This window comes from Pongo pygmaeus, chromosome 8, assembly GCF_028885625.2.
Source record: "Pongo pygmaeus isolate AG05252 chromosome 8, NHGRI_mPonPyg2-v2.0_pri, whole genome shotgun sequence".
NCBI classification, from domain to species: domain Eukaryota; kingdom Metazoa; phylum Chordata; class Mammalia; order Primates; family Hominidae; genus Pongo; species Pongo pygmaeus.
Window position 1 is genome coordinate 94,436,535 of NC_072381.2, and position 19,500 is coordinate 94,456,034.

At 41.0% G+C, this 19,500-nt stretch overlaps 1 protein-coding gene and 1 long non-coding RNA gene across 2 annotated transcripts; one reads left to right on the forward strand and one right to left on the reverse strand.

Annotated features, from left to right (window-relative positions):
• Positions 1 to 457: 457 nt before the first annotated feature.
• On the reverse strand, positions 458 to 10,462 carry LOC134740206 (uncharacterized). The gene is made up of 3 exons (XR_010127505.1): positions 9,844 to 10,462; positions 1,931 to 2,027; positions 458 to 700 (listed from the first exon to the last, which is right to left on the reverse strand). It is a non-coding gene; the product is annotated as an uncharacterized LOC134740206 (long non-coding RNA).
• IFIT2 (interferon induced protein with tetratricopeptide repeats 2) lies at positions 10,125 to 17,485 on the forward strand. Its single transcript, XM_054503503.2, has 2 exons — positions 10,125 to 10,697; positions 14,526 to 17,485. The coding sequence occupies exons 1-2, from the start codon at positions 10,693 to 10,695 to the stop codon at positions 15,937 to 15,939; spliced, it is 1,419 nt and encodes a 472-aa protein (XP_054359478.1). The 5' UTR covers positions 10,125 to 10,692; the 3' UTR covers positions 15,940 to 17,485.
• Positions 17,486 to 19,500: the final 2,015 nt, after the last annotated feature.

Here is a 19,500-nt window from a genome sequence, read left to right on the forward strand (position 1 = left end):
AATGATTCCTTGACTGTGGGTCGGCTCCCCTGGGAAAGGTCCGATTATGTTCTATGTTTGGGAAGAAGGGTATACATGGTTATTTAGGGCCAGAGTAGGATACTGTGATGGAAACAACTCATGATCCTTCCAAATTAGTGTTTCCCCTTCATAATAAGAAGTTGTCACCAGGAAGGGGGCTTCCTACTCTGCAGCTACATGAACTAACCTTCACTTCTTCCCAGTGGGCCGTGAACTAGTTCTTCCTAATAGAATGTGAGTGAATGTGATGTATGTCATTTCCAAGTAAAGATGGTTAAGAATCAGGTGTACCCTCTTTACTCTCAATTTCCAGGCTCTAGGGGATGGTAGAGTCACAGGATGGAAGAACTCTGTGTCCTTGAATCATTGCATGGAAGAGAACTGGATGTTTCCCAGGAACACCAGCCTTGGACAGTTATGTGAACAAGAAATAAACTTCTTTTACAGTGTCATTTATGTTTTTGAGCGTCTTTGTTATAGCAGCTAGGTGTATACTAATTCAGGGATTCTGTGATAGCAATATTTCTTCTCTTTTGAGTAGGTGTCCAAAACTTGATTTTCCACAATTCTGAAATATTTTGGTCCTGGGATAAACTTTTCTACTCTTTTGGCAACACAAAGATCCCTTTGTACAGAGTCACTGATTCGTCTTCTTCTGGAGTAGCATTCCAGTTTCTCACTGTGGCCAACAAAGAGAATAAAAAGAAAACAAGGATCTGAAATCGCAACACAGTGGCTGCCACCAATACCTGATAATACTATAGTCAAAGCTCCACATTAGAGAACAGACCACTTTCAGGTGAGTGGCCCCTGGCCCTAGAAGTAAGTGGTATTCAAAGATGGTAAATGGTACAGGTGGCAGTAGAAGGTAGTAATAACTAACCCTTATTGGGCATTTACCATGTACCAAGCACTGTTCTCAGAGCTTTATACATAGTAGTCCACTCAATCTCCACAAAACCCTATGTGGTAAATACTAACATAATTCCTTTTTCTTTTTTTAGAGACCTAGTCACGTTCTGTCACACAGGCTGGAGTACAATGGTGCAATCTTGGTTCACTGCAGCCTCAAACTCCTGGGCTAAAGCAATCCTCCTGTATAGCTAGGAGGACAGGCTTATGCCACCCATGCCTGGCTATTTTTTTTTTTTTAATTTTAGAGATAGGGTCTTGCTATGTTGCCAAGACTTGTTTCAAACTCTTGGCCTCAAGTAATTCTCCTGCCTCTGCCTCTCAAAGTGCTGAGATTACAGACATGAGCCACTGTACCTGGGCACAATTCCCATTTTAAAAATGAAGAAATTGAGGGACAGAAAGGTTTCTAATGGTTTGGCTTTGTGTCCCCACCCAAATCTCATCTCAAATTGTAATCCCCATAATCCCCATGTGTCAAGGGCAGGACCTGATGGGAGGATTGGATCATGGGGGTGGTTTCCCCCATGCTATTCTCATGATAGTGAGTGAGTTCTCATGAGAGCTGATGGTTTTATAAGCGTCTGACATTTCCTCTGCTTACATTCACTCCCTCCTGCCACCTTGTGAAGAAGGTGCCTTTCTTCCCCTTCGCTTTCTGCCATGATTGCAAGTTTCCTGAGTCCTCCCCATGGAACTGTGAGTCAGTTAAACCTCTTTCCCTTATAAATTACCCAGTCTCAGGTAGTATCTTTCTAGAGTATGAGAACAGACTAACACAGTTTCCATCTCTATTACTTAGCAGCAGCTGTCAGATTCCGGCCCCCTTTTCTCCACCCATATGTAATTCCTCTTACGGTCTCCACTTACTCTTTTTTTTTCCCATGCACTTGTCCCATATTGTCTAATTTATTTATTATTGTATTAATCTACATTGGCTGCCATAATGAAAAATCACAGACTAGGTGGCTTAAGCAACAGAAATCTATTTTCTCACAGTTCTAGATGCTAGAAGTCCAAGTTGGTTTCTGGTGAGGCCTCTCTTCCTGGCCTGCAGAGGGCAGCCTTTTCTCTGTCTTTACATGGCCTTTCCTCTGTGTGAGGTGAGAGAGAGAGAGAGAAAGAGAGAGATCTGAGGTCTCTTCTTTTTCTTCTTCTTTGTATGAAGACATCAATGTTATCAGATTAGGGGCCCACCCTTAAGACCTCATTTAACTTTAAATACCTCCTCACAGGCCCTATCTCCAAACAAAGTTACGTTGAGGGTTAGGGCTTCAATGATGAATTTTGGGAAAGGAGTGGGGAACTCAATTCAGTCCATAGCAGTTGTTTATTGACATCTCTTCCTGATAGAATAGAAGCTCCATGAGTACAGAGATCTTTGTGTACTGATGTATCTTAAGAGCCTAGAATGGTGCCTGGCACATAGTAGATTCTCAGTAAGTATTGATTTGATGAATGAATGGTGAATGAATGAATGAAACAAATACTTCTAGTGTTCTAACAGGGATAAGGGTACAAATTGTCCCAGCAGAAGTTTATTTAGGGGGGTCTTATTTCTGAATAGGACTATGGAAAGGGAAAGTCATTTACCCACATCAAGTTTCCACTCAAAGACTGCCCAATTGCAGTCTAAAAAATTAATGCTGAAAAATGTCTTAGTCCATTTTGTTCTGCTATAACAGAATACCACAGCTTGGCAGATTGGGAGATTGGGTAATTTATAATGAACAGACATTTATTGACGCATGGTTCTGGAAGCTGGAAAGTCCAAGATCAAGGGGCCACATCTGGCCAGGGCCCTCTCATTGGGTCATCCTATGATGGAAGGGTAAATAGGGGGTGAGGGTGAGCAAGAGAAGGTTGAAGTCATCCTTTTATATGGAACTCCGTCCCTCAATAATGGTATTAATCTATTCAAGAGGACAATGCCCCCATAACCCAAATACCTCCCATTAGGTCCCACCTCCCAACACTGCCACATTGGGTATCAAGTTTCCAACACATGAACTTTGGAGGACATATTCAAACCACAGCAAGAAGAAATGGTGTTTAATTAATTTTTGAAAAAAGAATAAGAATGGGGAGCTGGCCAAGTGCTGTGGCTTATGCCTGTAATCCCAGCACTTTGGGAGGCTGAAGCAGGAAGATCTGTTGAGCCCAGGAGTTTGAGAGCAGCCTGGGGAACACAGTGAGAGCCTATCTCTACAAGAAATAAAAAATTAGCTGGGTGTAGTGGCACTCATCTGTGATCCTAGCTACTCAGGAGACTGAGGTGGGAAGATCACTTGAGCCTGGGAGGGAGGTCAAGGCTACAGTGAGCTCTGATTGTGCCACTGCACTCCAGCCTGGGTGATGGAGCAAGACTCTGTCTGAAAAGAAAAAAAAGGAAGAAAGGAAAGGAAAAAGGAATGGGGAGCTATTTTATTAACTATATCAATATTTTTGAAGTTCATTTGGAAGACCATTTTAAACGTGTATTTGTGAATGAGTACAGAAGGGAATGTTGTATAGGTGGGAACACATTGTTTCCAAATTATAGCCCACTGTGGGGATCAAGAGAACCCACTGGGCTACCTAAGTATTCCTCTAACAAGTGTGACTACTATTGAACAGTCACCAGCTCTTCTAGGTGGACAAAACTTCAGTTAAAAATAGACTCAAAACAAAAAAGAGGGTCAAATTTTTTAAAAAATCTCAAGGGAAAAGCATAGTTTCATTTTATAGAAGTAAAAGTATTTTCGCTTACATTCAATATATTATTTGGTTCTCAGACTTTAGCATGCATTATAATTATCTGGAAGGCTTATCAACACCTAGATTTCTGGGTCCCACACTGGAATTTCTGATTCTATCAGTCTAGAATGGGGCCTAAGAATTTGCACTCCTAGGTGATGCTGATATTGCTGGTGGCAGGTCGCAATATGAGAATTATTGCATTATACCATCTGTAGTTGATGTAACCCATTCCAGGAACAGGAAGCAAATCTATATTCTATATAAATGAAACGTATTGTTCTAGGAAATATGAACAGGGCCTATATTCCAGGAAAAAGACACATATATATTTGTAGCAACGAGGGTAATCAGAACTCTTTCTAATCAGTTTCATTTTCTCAAAATAGAAATAACACCAGGAGAAAGTTGGTTTTCCTTTTCAGTTGCTATTTTGCAATCACATTGCACACATAGTCTCACACTAACCCAGCTACTAAATCAGCTGATGCTTACCTGCTGTGGTAACATTATATACAGGCACTAGCCATACAAATTTCTGAAGTGTAAATCAGTATCTCGACCATTTCAAAGCACAGTGACCATGGTAAAACCTTTCTCTATGCTTCTCCCCAACCAGTACCTTTATTCATAAGATTTTAAAATTCCTATCCAATAGTTTTCTTGAATACTGAGGTTCAAAAAATAAATCAAACCAAACCCACAGCATTTCCACTTTCCTATTTCAGCATTTCTTAAAAACCTAACATACATTTCTATAAGTACTTAATAGAACTTGTAAATAGAAGCCAGGCACTGTGGCTCATGCTTGTAATCCCAGCACTTTGGGAATGCTTCCCAAGGCAGGTAGATCCCTTAAGGCCAGGAGTTCAAGACCAGCCTGGCCAACATGGCAATACCCCATCTCTACTAAAAATACAAAAATCAGCTGGGCCTGGTAGCTGGGCCAAGTAGCCAGCTACTTGGGAGGGTGAGGCACGAGAACTGCTTGAACTCAGTAGGCAGAGGCTGCAGTGAACCAAGATCTCACCACTGTAGTCTAGCCTTGGCAACAGAGCGAGACTATCTCAAAAAAAAAAAAAAAAAAAAAGAAGAAGAACTTGTAAATAGAAAAGGAACTTGAAACTCTTGAGTAAGATACAAAAGTAAGGGTTTCCAACTGGGACAGACTTAGCTGTGCATCCTAATCAAAGGGTCGAGACTTTTTAGGAAGGACAGTTTCTTTTTCTTCCCTGCCCTAGGCAGAAAAAAATTATGATAAATAACTTTTCCCAAGACTGAATAACCTACCTTAACAACCTCAGTGTTGCTGGAGAATATGTTCTATCTGTGCTTTTTGTAATTTTCTGACCTCAATCTTTGAGGTACTATTATTTTCTTTTGGGCCTATATATATAATTGCCCCTTTGTGACTAAGGGTATGAATAAGGAAAAATTAAGGAAAATACATTTCTTCTATCATTACAAAATACTATGGCTGTACATTGTGATTTGGGGATGTCAAATACCAGGGCAACAAGCAGGGATTTAAAATACGGTGGGGATTCTGGTTCAGGATGGCTGACTAGAGACATCAGACACCCACCCTCTCTAGAAAGAAGAACCAAAATTATGAATAGATAATTATACCTCGAATAGAACACATAGGAGACAACACTAGAATTCAACAGAGAAGTCATGGGAAACACCCAAGGCACAGAAGAAGAAGGAATCAAGTGGCCAGCTTGGCTGAGATTGGCCAGGATACCAGAGGGCCTTGGCATTTCAGGGAAAGGGAAAATGAGAGAACTTCAGCAATCCACATCCCTCCTGCAAACTGCTGCAATCTGAAACATGAGTTTCTCTACCCATACAAACTCTGACACCAGTATGGGTGGTGATTTGGAGATCCTACAAGGGTATTTCATGAGACAGAGAACTCACGCTGGGTCTCTCAGCTCCCCCAAGACCTAAGCGGCACCATTGTGAGACTATAGTCATGGAATTACGTCCTATCCTGGGAACCACAGCTCCCATATCTCCATATCCCAGGAGCCCCCAGTGATATTTCCCAGTATCCACCCAGTGGGCTACAGTGACACAGCACTGGCTAGACCCAAAGTTAATACAGGGTCCGCAGCACCCCAGCCCACAGGGAGTACTACTCCCCAGGGAAAGAATGGTGCAATGTGCCAAAAAGCCCCTGATACAAAGGAAACTAAAACATGTCCTTTCCAGAGCCCCCTGTTTGGGGCTGTGAGAAGTGACCCTACCCTTAGCAGCACCACAAACTCTGTACTCGGCCTCACAAGTGGATAGTGTGATACTCTCCCACTAGTGAAGCAGGCTCTGTGCTTGGGCTTACATGTAGAGAGCAGAGCCCCTTCTTGCCCTCCACACACTGCTGCAGGCACAGCCACTGATGCTACTACCAGAGGCTGGGGCAGGGAAACCAGAGGGCTGCCTGTCTGGTGCTCTGAATGGTGACTGCACCCCCACTGGACGCATGGCCTCTGTGCCTAGGCTCACACATAAAGAACAAGGTCTCTCCTCTCTCTGCACAGTGCTGTGGGGTTGCTATTACAGAGAATGAAAGAGCCTGAGAGCTGTGTGTCTGTGGTATAGGTGGCAACCCTGCACCACAGCCACTGCCAACATCAGTGTACACTTATCAGAACCCAAGCGTTTGAACCACCGTTGGCTACTGCCATTGCCCAGATCACATCAGCTGCCCAGGGACATAAGAACCCACTCACCCACCTGGCCCACTGCTGCCACTATCAGCATCTAAGCAAGCTATCTGGGGGCCCAGGAATTAGCCTACCTGGTCCCACTAACACCAGTGCCAGTGTATGTTGTTCTGGGGCCGAAGATCAGACATCCTCAACCCACTGCTGCCACCACTGGGGCCTGAAGACTGGCCCACATGGCAACCCTGTTCCCAGTAAAATGTCACGATAGCCTCCAAGAATAACCCCACCCTAAACCATCAAGGAAATCATATATATCACTGATCACAGCCAAATAAATTGTACAGAGACTACACTACCATGCACATTCAGAATCAAAGTCAAAGTGCCTTACTCAACCAATATTGTTGATATATCTTCAGGAAAAAGTCCTCCCCTACAAAAGCAAATTCAAAAACTGAAAGAAGTGACTATTATATTAGATGCTCAGATATCAGTGAAAGGACACAGGAAGCATGTAAAAGCAAGGAAATATGATACCTTCAAAGGAATACAATTCCCCAGCAACAGATCCTAATCAAAAAGAAATCCAGGAAAAACAATTCAAAATTATGATACTAAGCACGGTGCCTCACACCTGTAATCCTAGCACTTAGGGAGGCCGAGGCGGGTGGATCACCTGAGGTCAGGAGTTCGAGATCAGCCTGGCCAACACAGTGAAACCCCGTCTCTACTAAAAATACAAAAATTAGCCAGGCATGGTGGTACATGCCTGTAATCCCAGCTCGGGAGGCTGAGGAAGGAGAATCACTTGAACCAGGGAGGCAGAGGTTGCAGTGAGCAGAGATCGCACCACTGCACTCCAGCCTAGGCAACAGAGTGAGACTCCATCTCAAAAAAATAAAAATAAAAAAATATATATATAATACTAAAGAATCTCAGCAAGATACAAGAGATTTCCAAATCCAATACAATTCAAACAATACACAGAAATCGGAGAAACAATTCAGGATATGAATGAGAAATTTGCCAAAGAAATAGGTATCATAAAAACAACCAAACTGAAATTCTGGAACTGAAGAATTCCTTGAATGAAATACAAAATATACAAAAAGCTTCAACAGTAGACTAGACCAAGCAGAAGAGAAAACATCAGAACTTGAAGACAGGTCTTTTGAAATAATCCAATAAGACAAAAATAAAGAAAAAAAAAGAATTAAAAAGTATGAACAAAGTCTTCACGATCTATGGGACACCATAAGGTAACCAAATATACGAATTATCAGTATCCCCAAAGGCGAAGGGAAACTGAAAGGGTTTGAAAACCTATGTAATGAAATAATAGATGAGAGCTTCCCAAGTCTAGTAAGAGATTTAGACATCCAGATACAGGAGGCCCAGCAATCCCCAATCAGATACAGTGCAAAAAGTTCTTCTCCATGGCACATTATAGTCAAACTATCTAAAGTCAGTGACAAAAAGAAAATTTTAAAGACAGCAAGGGAAAAGCATCTCATCACCTATAAAGGAGGTCTGGTATATGTGACCAAAAGGCATATGAAAAAATACTCAACATCACTCAACTCCAAGGAAATGCAAATAAAAATCACAATGAGATATCATCTCACCCCAGTTAGTATGGCTATTATTTAAAAAAAAAAAAATGCTGGCAACGATACAGGGGAAAGGAAACTCTTATATGCTGTTGGTAGGAATGTAAATTAGTACAGTAATTATGGAAAACAGTATGGAAAGCTCTCAAAAAACTAAAAATAGAATTTTCATAAGACCCAGCAATCACACTACTGGGTGTCTATCCAAAGGAAAATAAATCAGGAAATCAGAAGGATACCTGCACTCACATGTTCATCACACCACTATTCATAATAGCAAAGATACGAAATCAACATAGGTGCTCATCAGTGAACAAATGGATAAAGAAAATATTGTATATATAAACAATGGGATATCATTCAGCCATTAAAGAGGAATTAAATCATGTAATTTGCAGCAATGTAGTTGGAACTGGAGACCATTATGTTAAATGCAATAAGCCAGGCACAGAATGACAAATACTGCATGTTCTTACTCAAATGTGGGAGCTAAAAAACTTTATCTCATGGACATTGAGAATAGAACAATAGACACCAGAGACTGGGAAGGGGGGTGGTGGGAAGATGAGAGTTAGGTTATGGGTACAAACATACCGTTAAATAGAAAAAATAAATTCTAATGTTTGATAGCAGACTAGGGTGACTATACTTAGCAACAATATTATGTATATTTTAAAGTAACTAGAAGAGATGACTTTAAATGATACCAACACATAAAAATGATAAACACTGAAGGTGATACATACCCCAATTACCCTGACTTGATCATTAAACATTCTTTGCATGTAACAAACACTCACATGCAACTCATAAATATGTAAATTATTATAAATCAATAAAAAGGGGGAAAATATTGTGGGGCTTGGGGAAGCCAAGAACATAAGGAGATGTTAGGAATTGTTTGGCTTAGGTCAGTAATCGTGATGGATTGTTGAATGTCAGAGGAGATAAAGTTCTGGAAAAAGCAAACATTGAAATTTCCCCTAGCCAGTTGTGGTGGCTCACGCCTGTAATCCCAGCACTTTGGTAGGCCAGCGCGGGCAGATCACCTGAGATCAGGAGCTCAAGACCAGCCTGGCCAACATGGTGGAACCCTGTCTCTACTAAAAATACAAAAATTAGCCAGGCATGGTGGTGCATGCCTGTAATCCCAGCTACTTGAGAGGCTGAGGCAGGAGAATCACTTGAACCAGGGAAGTGGAGGTTGCAGTAAGCCAGGATCTTTCCACTGCACTCCAGCCTGAAAAAAAGAAAGTTTCCAGTTTCATCCATGTCCCTACAAAGGACATGAACTCATCCTTTGTTATGGCTGCATAGTATTCCATGGTGTATATGTGCCACATTTTCTTAATCCAGTCTATCATTGTTGGACATTTGGGTTGGTTCAAAGTCTTTGCTATGTTGTGGGGTGGGGGGAGTGGGGAGGGATAGCATTAGGAGATATACCTAATGTTAAATGACCAGCTAATGGGTGCAGCACACCAACATGGCACATGTATACATATGTAACAAACCTGCACATTGTGCACATGTACCCTAAAACTTAAAGTATAATAATAATAATAATAAAAAAAGTTTCCCCTCTGATCACTTTGGTTAACGATTTTAGTTAATAATTATAATAGAAACTAACATTTACTTATTACTGCCAGGCATTATTCTAAGGACATTTCATGTATTCTCTCATTTCATCCTCCCAACACCACAATGAACCAGTAGTGGTATTATTCCCAATTTACAAAACTGAAGCAGAGACACTCAATAATTTTCCCCAGAGTTTCATAGCATAAAAGTAGAGGCTGATTTCAAATCCAGATAGACAGACATCACTGCCCATGCTTCTAATCATGTATTCACGTATTCAACAACTACTTTTGGAATGCTTGCCATACCATGCAATGTGCAGGGTGTTTTGCGGGGACTGGAGATTCAGCAATGATTCAGACTAAAATCCCCTGTCCTGTCAAGGCTAGATAACTGCTCCTTACAGTGGCCTGTGGATCATATTGGTATAAGGCAGAGCAAAGATGGGTTAATATGGTAATCACAAGGCAGGGTGCTCTGTAAATGTGTCCTTCTCGGAGTTGTGCTCCCTTGATGTCATCAGTACATTCCACAAAGCGGAAGTTCTTCTAACTCACTACCCAGCTGGGCTTGGCTCTTAATCAAGAGCATTTTGGGGTGAAAATATTTAAGTTTACCAGCCCTTGTGCAAATCTGAGACGAAGGACTACATTACAAGTAAAATTCACCTTAGCGGGAAGTGGGGTTTGTTATTCTGTGTGTATCTTTAACAGTATCTGCTGAAAAGAACCCTTTTGTTAAATAATTGTATTACAAGTCTCCAACTTAATCTTTTCAAATATGAAATAAAAGAGGGACAGTGCACAAGAGCAATGCCCCCAGACCCATCTTTAAGTGAAGCACCAGGCCGATGAAACATCCCTCTCTGCTGCCTTCTTTCTCTGATCACAACTCAGCTCTGGAGGAAAAAAGAGTCCTCTAAAGTATAACAAAAAGAAAAAAAAAGAAAAAAAAAAGATAGTCCTGCCAATTTCACTTTCCAGTTTCACTTTCCCTTTTGTAACGTCAGCTGAAGGGAAACAAACAGAAAGGAACCAGAGGCCACTTGTATATATAGGTCTCTTCAGCATTTATTGGTGGCAGAAGAGGAAGATTTCTGAAGAGTGCAGCTGCCTGAACCGCAGCCCTGCCGAACAGCTGAGAATTGCACGGCAACCATGAGGTAAATATTTTCCCTTCGTATTCGGTAGTGCTGTTGAGTCATCTTGTCCAATGCAAATCCTGAGAAGCTATGCTCCCAAAGAGGGCCAGCTCTATTTTAGTGTTTGTTGACAGCCTTACTATGCCTCTACCTCTGTTGGTTGTAAATCTGTCTTACCAATGCTGGTTTGTTCCCTCCTGAACAATTTTCTGCTTCACACTGGCAAGCTTCCTAAATTCATCTCCAGAACTGCACGCCTGGGGAGCTGAGTTGCGATTAGAGAAAGAAGGCAGCAGAGAGGGATGTTTCATCGGCCGGGTGCTTCACTTAAAGATGGGTCTGGGGGCATTGCTCTTGTGCACTGACCCTGTCTTTTTCATATGCGAAAGGATTAAGTTGGGGACTTGTAATACAATTATTTAACAAAAGGGTTCTTTTCAGCAGATACTGTTAAAGATACACACAGAATAGCAAACCCCACTTCCCACAAAGGTGAATTTTACTTGTAATGTAGTCCTTCGTCTCAGATTTGCACAAGGGCTGGTAAACTTAAATATTTTCACCCCAAAATGCCTCCTGAGTATGAATTAGAGATGGAGTGCTTGGAGAAAATAGTTCTCACCTCTAACATTCCCTTCTATCCCCAAAACATGAGATTGCCCTGGAGAGGAAGTGTTAGCTCATTGAGTTGGAAGGGAACTATTTTCTCCAGTTTGAAGGTGGGGTGGCCGGACCTGCTTGCCTAACCCTTATCCTGGGAGCTCTGGAATCCCGTGTTGCCAACCCCACTGCTTACTTCCTATGAGACACCTTGCCCTCTGTCTGTGAGGTTCCTGATTTCTCTTCTTGAGATGATATTATTTCCTGCTAGTCTAAATGTTCTGCCTGATTTCCAAAAAAAAAAAAGATTTGAGATATTTACAGATTTTCTTTTTTGTAGTCGCCCAGAATCTATCTATAGAACCCTTTTCTTAATTCTTAGAATTTTAGCATGGTCTTATCTTAGAATTTTTCCCATTACGATACAGACCCATCCGTCCTTCTTGCTTTCCTTAATTCTTTATCTATTGTGACTTTCATTGGGCATTGCCCTTGTGCCCTAAGACAGTGGTTCTCAAAATTGAGCATGCATAAAAATTGCCTGGACAGCTTATTAAGGACAGAGTCCTAGGGTTGACTCCCCAGAGATTCTCATTAAGTGGGTCTGGGTTGGAGTCTGAGGATGTGTGTTTCTAAAAGGCTCCTCAGTGATTCTGAGACTGCAGTGGTAGCATTAGTTCTGAGCCTGGCTGATAATGTCACTGTGGCTTTCATCCAGATAAGAGGCAAAGGAAGAAATTGCTGTTGTTGTGTATACAACTGGAACTTCTATAGGAATCAGGAGAATAGGTCCTCACAAGCCAGAGCCCAGGAAGCAAGTGCCTGGCATCGGCTTCTCTAACTTAACAGTGGGAATAAAAACCCAAAATCAGGCAGTGAAGTTGGATGCCTTTTAAATGGCTGCTCAAAGGGCTTTTACATAAGTGTGTATATTAAATATCTCTATCCTGCAAATGCACAATGGACTTTATGTTTTATATGATGGAGATAACCTCAATTCTATTTACTCTCTCTGTTTCTTTTGTAAAATGAGAAAGGAGCTAAGGAGTTTATGTGTTAAGGGAATGAGCACCCAAACTCGAGTGGAAGTTGGAAATGGAATTGAGAGGGAGCAACGAAGCTAGAGTGAGTCTTCAGGTGTTAGGATGCGTGCTGCACATGCTTGGGGTCTGAGAGTTGCCATATTCTGTAGGACTCACCATATTCGGTAATGAATGCAGTAGAGAGTGTGACTGAGTTGCACATGGAGAAAACACAGGGTCTGAGCCCTCCAAGCTCCCCAGTGTCCTGTTCTGATCCTCCTGGGGTCACTACAGTCCTACCCGTGGTCCTGTGAGGCACTCTAGTAAGTTTAAATCAGTTCCTGCTCACCTCTGTTTCTTGGAACAAATGGAGACTTAACTATCCCAAGCAGAATAAACAAACAAACAAACAAAAATAGGATGGAAAATAGGCAAGAGTTTACAGGAAGGACCTTCCTTCCATTCAAAGCTCCAAATAGGTCTTAGCAAAGAGCCAGGTTGTCTAAGTCTCTTGATGTAACTAACCCCAGGGGCGGGAGCCCCGGAGAGTGCTTGGCTTGGTATCGGGCATCCTAATGGCAGCTGCATTCCCGTTGAAAAGCTCATGTCCAAACAGGTCTATTTTTATTCTTAGTGAGGTTACAGGAAGATTCCCAATCAAAATGGGAGTGGGAAGGAGTGGTATAAAAAGTGGGAGACAGAGGGGTAGTTAGAAAGAGGGGTCACATAATCTTCTATCTAGACATATGTTTCAAAAGTGATCCTGCCACATTGCATGACATTCCAGATATCTATTGGTTGTATAAGAAGCCATACTATTTAGAAATACAGCTCCTGATACAAGGGTTGCTGTATAGATAGCACGAAAAAAAAATTTAAGTAAGAAAAAGCAACACTACAGAGACTCCAATACACAGACAGTGTTGAGAAATACTTTGGGGCATGGAATGCTATTTATCTCCAAAGTAATTCGAAATACAGGCTTTTGTTCATTTGTCTGTTCTGTGGGGTTTTTTTGTTGTTGTTTTGTTTTGTTTTGTTTTTTGGTTTGGTTGATTTTGGTTTATTTATTTATTTTGAGGACCAACACTGAAGGGAATGGAAAATCTTTCCAGGAGAGTCGTAAGGGTACCCTAAAGAAAAAAGAGCTTTTTCTACAAGAAAAGGAGCTAGTGGCCTTGTGAGCCTTCCCTGTAGCTGCACTTCTTGCCCCTTGTTATAAAAGCAAAACCCAGAAGAGAAAAATAAAATTTCAAAAAATTAAAACAATCAAGTACAAAATTATTAATAGAGCAACTCAGTGAGATGTGTTAAGAACAGAAATCACCAGTTTAAGAAGTAGAGGTATGGGGGCGGGGGGGGGAAAGGAAAAAAATTACATTTTACTCCAAAATAAATGTTTAAGACATTGCTAACATAAATAATACTTGAAATTAAATGAGAGAATAATACAAAAGCAGATAAAATGAGTAAAAATTAAGAATGGTTGAAAATAAGATTCAAATGGTTAAAATGGAAAAATTCACAGAAACAAATGAGAATGTAGCATGTTAAAGTAATAAACCAATACAAAATAAAACCAATCTGATAAAAGCTCAGAAAGTTTGAATAGACAAAATAAATGAAGGATATATTAAAAGCTGAAATAGACAGAAAATCAAAAGTGATCAGGATTTCTTTAAAGGCAAATGAAGGAGAACTAAGGAATTAAGAATATCAAAGATAAAATGAAGCTGCATTTCAGAGGGATGAGAAATTAAAATCACCATGGCAAAACATTAAAAGAATAAAAAATTATAAAGCTGAAATTTTCAAAGTACAAAAGTAAAGCTAGGGAAGAGTGAAGAACAGAAACAAAAAGCAATGAAAAAGACTGACTTCTTTAAAACTACATAAATAAAACCAAGCCTCCACAGAGGCCCTTGAAAGCAGAGAGGGCAGAGCTATTTAACAAAAACTGTCTTATTCATGAAAACCTAGCCACAGACTCAGAGAACAACCCACTGCCCTCGCCCTAATTCTTCTGCTGCCCACAGTCCCTAAACTCCTGCTACCACATGCAGGAATTAACAATAAGGAAAAATATATTATAGAAAGAAAAGAAGGAGAGTTTCTTTGATTTGTGTTAACAGCCTTTAGGAGGAGGAGAATTTTATTTGCCGTGCTCCCATTTCTTGACATATAAATCTGTGTCTCAAAGTGTCCATCTTTCTGTTTTTCCCCACAGTGAGAACAATAAGAATTCCTTGGAGAGCAGCCTATGGCAACTAAAATGCCATTTCACCTGGAATTTGATGGAGGGAGAAAACTCCTTGGATGATTTTGAAGACAAAGTATTTTACCGGACTGAGTTTCAGAATCGTGAATTCAAAGCCACAATGTGCAACCTATTGGCCTATCTAAAGCACCTCAAAGGGCAAAACGAGGCAGCCCTGGAATGCTTATGTCAAGCTGAAGCGTTAATCCAGCAAGAGCATGCTGACCAAGCAGAAATCAGAAGTCTGGTCACCTGGGGAAACTATGCCTGGGTCTACTATCACATGGGCCGACTCTCAGACGCTCAGATTTATGTAGACAAGGTGAAACATGTCTGTGAGAAGTTTTCCAGTCCCTACAGAATTGAGAGTCCAGAGCTTGACTGTGAGGAAGGGTGGACGCGGTTAAAGTGTGGAGGAAACCAAAATGAAAGAGCGAAGGTATGCTTTGAGAAGGCTCTGGAAAAGAAGCCAAAGAACCCAGAATTCACCTCTGGACTGGCAATAGCAAGCTACCGTCTGGACAACTGGCCACCATCTCAGAACGCCATTGACCCTCTGAGGCAAGCCATTCGGCTGAATCCTGACAACCAGTACCTTAAAGTCCTCCTGGCTCTGAAGCTTCATAAGATGCGTGAAGAAGGTGAAGAGGAAGGTGAAGGAGAGAAGTTAGTTGAAGAAGCCTTGGAGAAAGCCCCAGGTGTAACAGATGTACTTCGCAGTGCAGCAAAGTTTTATCGAAGAAAAGATGAGCCAGACAAAGCTATTGAACTGCTTAAAAAGGCTTTAGAATACATACCAAACAATGCCTACCTGCATTGCCAAATTGGGTGCTGCTATAGGGCAAAAGCCCTCCAAGTAATGAATCTAAGAGAGAATGGAATGTATGGGAAAAGAAAGTTACTGGAACTAATAGGACACGCTGTGGCTCATCTGAAGAAAGCTGATGAGGCCAATGATAATCTCTTCCGTGTCTGTTCCATTCTTGCCAGCCTCCATGCTCTAGCAGATCAGTATGAAGAGGCAGAGTATTACTTCCAAAAGGAATTCAGTAAAGAGCTTACTCCTGTAGCGAAACAACTGCTCCATCTGCGGTATGGCAACTTTCAGCTGTACCAAATGAAGTGTGAAGACAAGGCCATCCACCACTTTATAGAGGGCGTAAAAATAAACCAGAAATCAAGGGAGAAAGAAAAGATGAGAGACAAACTGCAAAAAATTGCGAAAATGCGACTTTCTAAAAATGGAGCAGATTCTGAGGCTTTGCATGTCTTGGCATTCCTTCAGGAGCTGAATGAAAAAATGCAACAAGCAGATGAAGACTCTGAGAGGGGTTTGGAGTCTGGAAGCCTCATCCCTTCAGCATCAAGCTGGAATGGGGAATGAAGAATAGAGATGTGGTGCCCACTAGGCTACTGATGAAAGGGAGTTGAAATTCCTCCATCAAGTTGGTATTCAAAATATGTAATGACTGGTATGGCAAAAGATTGGACTAAGACACTGGCCATACCACTGGACAGGGTTATGTTAACACCTGAATTGCTGGGTCTTGAGAAAGCCCAAGGAGTTCTGGGAGAGGGACCAGATCGGGGGGTGGGTCCAAGGGCTTGGTGATAGAATTATTTCTCAATTGACTTCTTGAGTGCAATTTGAACTGTAACATTTGCTTAGTCACCTTTAGTGGAGTAATCCACTGGGCTTGTTTCTATGTTTATATAAAGCAGCCAAATCCCTCATGTAATATTGAAGTCCATTTTTGCAATGTTGTACCATACTTGGAGTCATTTTGCATCCCATAGAGGTTAGTCCTGCATAGCCAGTAATGTGCTAAGTTCATCCAAAAGCTGGGGGACCAAGGTCTAAATAGGGCTCGGTATCCCCCATGGCTTACCCCTGCCTCCTTCCTCCTCCTTCCCAGTCTATCATCAACCTTGAGTATTCTACATAATGTGAATTCAAGTGCCTGATTAATTGAGGTGGCAACATAGTTTGAGACGAGAGCAGAGAACAGGAAGATACATAGCTAGAAGCAATGGGTACAAAAAGCAATGTGTACAAGACTTTCAGCAAGTATACAGAGAGTTCACCTCTACTCTTCCCTCCTCATAGTCATAATGTAGCATGTAAAGAATGAGAATGGATTTTGTACAATACACTAGAAACCAACATAATTTATTTCTTTAAAACCTGTGTGAAGAAATAAATGTTCCACCAGTAGGGATAGGGGAAAAGTAACCAAAAGAGAGAAAGAGAAAGGAATGCTGGTTTCTCTTTGTAGATTGTAATCAAATGGAGAAATTTTCAGTATTTTAGCCACTATTAGGCAATTTTTTTTTTTGTAAAATGAAGACTGAACTTTGTTCAAATGCTTTCATGAACCTGGTTTGAGATGATAGGAAAGCAACAAAATGTGGGAACCTGGTGACTAAGGGCCTGGTGCAAGGACTTGGGAAATGTCATTGATAATAGATGGTGGGGTTTTCCCCCCTTTAGAAATGTTGGATATTAAGTGATATAAACACTTCTTTTAACTCCGAAGATCTTCTGAGAAATCACAAAATTCATGGTATGCTTGGAACAATTGAGATTTTCTAGGTAGATACTGAATAGCCTAGACATCAAAGTTGGTGTGAACCAAAATAGAGTCAGCTGACCCAGCATCAGCCATACTCTGGGTTGGAAAATGTTTGCCTGTTGGAATTAATTTAAGCTTAAGTATATATCAACATTATTTTATTGTGCAATTAAAACAATAAAAGTTCATGGTTTTTCAAAGTTAAAAATTCTAACCACTGTAACAACAGTTTTTGTGTTATTTTCTGTATTAAAAATTTTGTTGCATGCATTTGAGGTCATCAGGGTGCAAAATTTGTATTCCTGAAAATGTCATATATTTTCATTAATAAATAACCTAAATATGATAAAACATAAAGCAGTGTTCTGGTTCATCTGGAATTTTGCTATACTTTAAATCTTTCAGACTCAGCTACTGATAAATGAAACGTTACACAGGTGTGAACCAAATCCAAATAACCTGGACTGGTCTACTATCATAATCACCTGAACAGAACAAAACTTTTTTCCTCAGCTTTAAGAGTCCAAGGCTTCGGATAACAGCTGCCATTTGCCACCTGCTACCATTGACCTACATGAACACAGACATTCTGTCTCCACCTTAATGGTGGGTGGGCTGCTGCCCTTTTCTTTGTTAAATTTTGTGCTTTCACCACATTTTCTCTATTCTGATCTCTGTTATGAGAAATAAATGTCACTGATTCCATTTTATGCCCCATCCTGGATGCAATCCAAATGCATGTTAGAGAGTCTTCCCTATTAAGTAAAGAATAGGAAGAGACAAGAAGGCCTGAAATCTCTATTATTTTTCAAGAGGCCTCTAATGGAAAACACAAATCACACCAACTGCAAAGGTAAACTCATTTCATTGGATAGAAATGGACAAGTGTATGTTTCAGGGGAAGATCTAGCTCACCTTGCCTGAGTAAATTAGGACTACATCTGATGCCTGGGAAGGAACACCACACGTATGCTGAGTGGAAGGTTAAAATGGACAGGTATGCCAACCTTGAGAGAGGACCATTGGTACCTGTGTGTGCTAAAGACGGATGTATGTAATCTTGTCCTTGCATGTCATGCCACCAGTCCCTTGCTGGAACAGGACCCTTAGTGGGAAAACAGCAAGAAGGGTAGAAAAGGGAAACATAACATATTACACTTAATATTTATTTGAGGGCTTACAGTTAACAAATGATTGGAAAACAATGAAAATTATGTACATAGCTCCAGTTTCCTGAAATTTCACTATCCAGGAATAACAAATGGAGTCACATTAATTGGGCTTGACTTGTAATTCCCAGCCTTTTAACCACATTTCCTGGGGCAGGACATTTGACTCCCTTCATATATTCATCCAACACGGCAAGCCCCTAGTAGATGTCTCCTATGTGTTGATGAACCCGTCTATCAGAGTTATCTGATCACATCTGCTACTTGTGTAGCTTCAGCAACCATATCCATCAATGACCATTGCCCCTAAAACTGCCTTCAATACATTTCACATTCTCTGTATTTGATTGTCACCTTGAGAGTACTAATATCTCTGCCAACAATGTTTTCAAGTGTGTTAGTGCCAGTGAAAGAGTGAGAATTCCTCTTATCTCTGTGTTGGTTCCAAGTAGTTCTTATTTATTTCTCTGCCTCAGAGTCCTCAGTGAAAAAGATTCATCAACTTCTGCTTGTCTTTCTCCATAGAGCTCAGACACAGCCACTGGGGACAGCTGACCTTGAGTCATGCTGTACTTTCACCTTCCTTCATACCCTATGTCAATTGACCCATCCAATACAACTGGATCCAGTGCAACTGGAAGACTGGAAGTATTAGAATCCTGATTACAACACAGATAGGCCTTGTGTTAGGATCCCTACCATACATGCAATCAACCTTGGATGCCAATCTGAGGGTTGTAGTTTCCAACCTACGTTTGCCCCATCGCCGATTTTGGAAAAGGGCCTAACTTAGACTAATATATAAGAAATTTTCCCCATGATTAATAGTGCAGCTACCTCATTGCTGATGATCTACACCTTCTAGGGAGGCTGCAAAGAGGGAAACCCACTAAAATCCTTAGATGCACCTAGGTGCATGCACTTGTAAGAGACGCATTCTCAGCTCTACATGGGGCCTCCCTTCAGCTGGTTTACATACAGGACTTAAGACTAGAGAAGAGACCAGAGGCAGGATTTGTTGGAAGCCTGTGGAAACAAATCCCAAACAGTTCTGCTTCTCCTCTGGTTCTCTGTAGGCTGCTGTTGAAAAGGAGGCTACCAAACAGGTAAACGATACAAATCGACGCCAGAGCCTTGGTTTATGTCTCACTTGTTTTGGAAACATAATGAGTCACAGTTTGTATTATTTCTGAATTGAGTAAA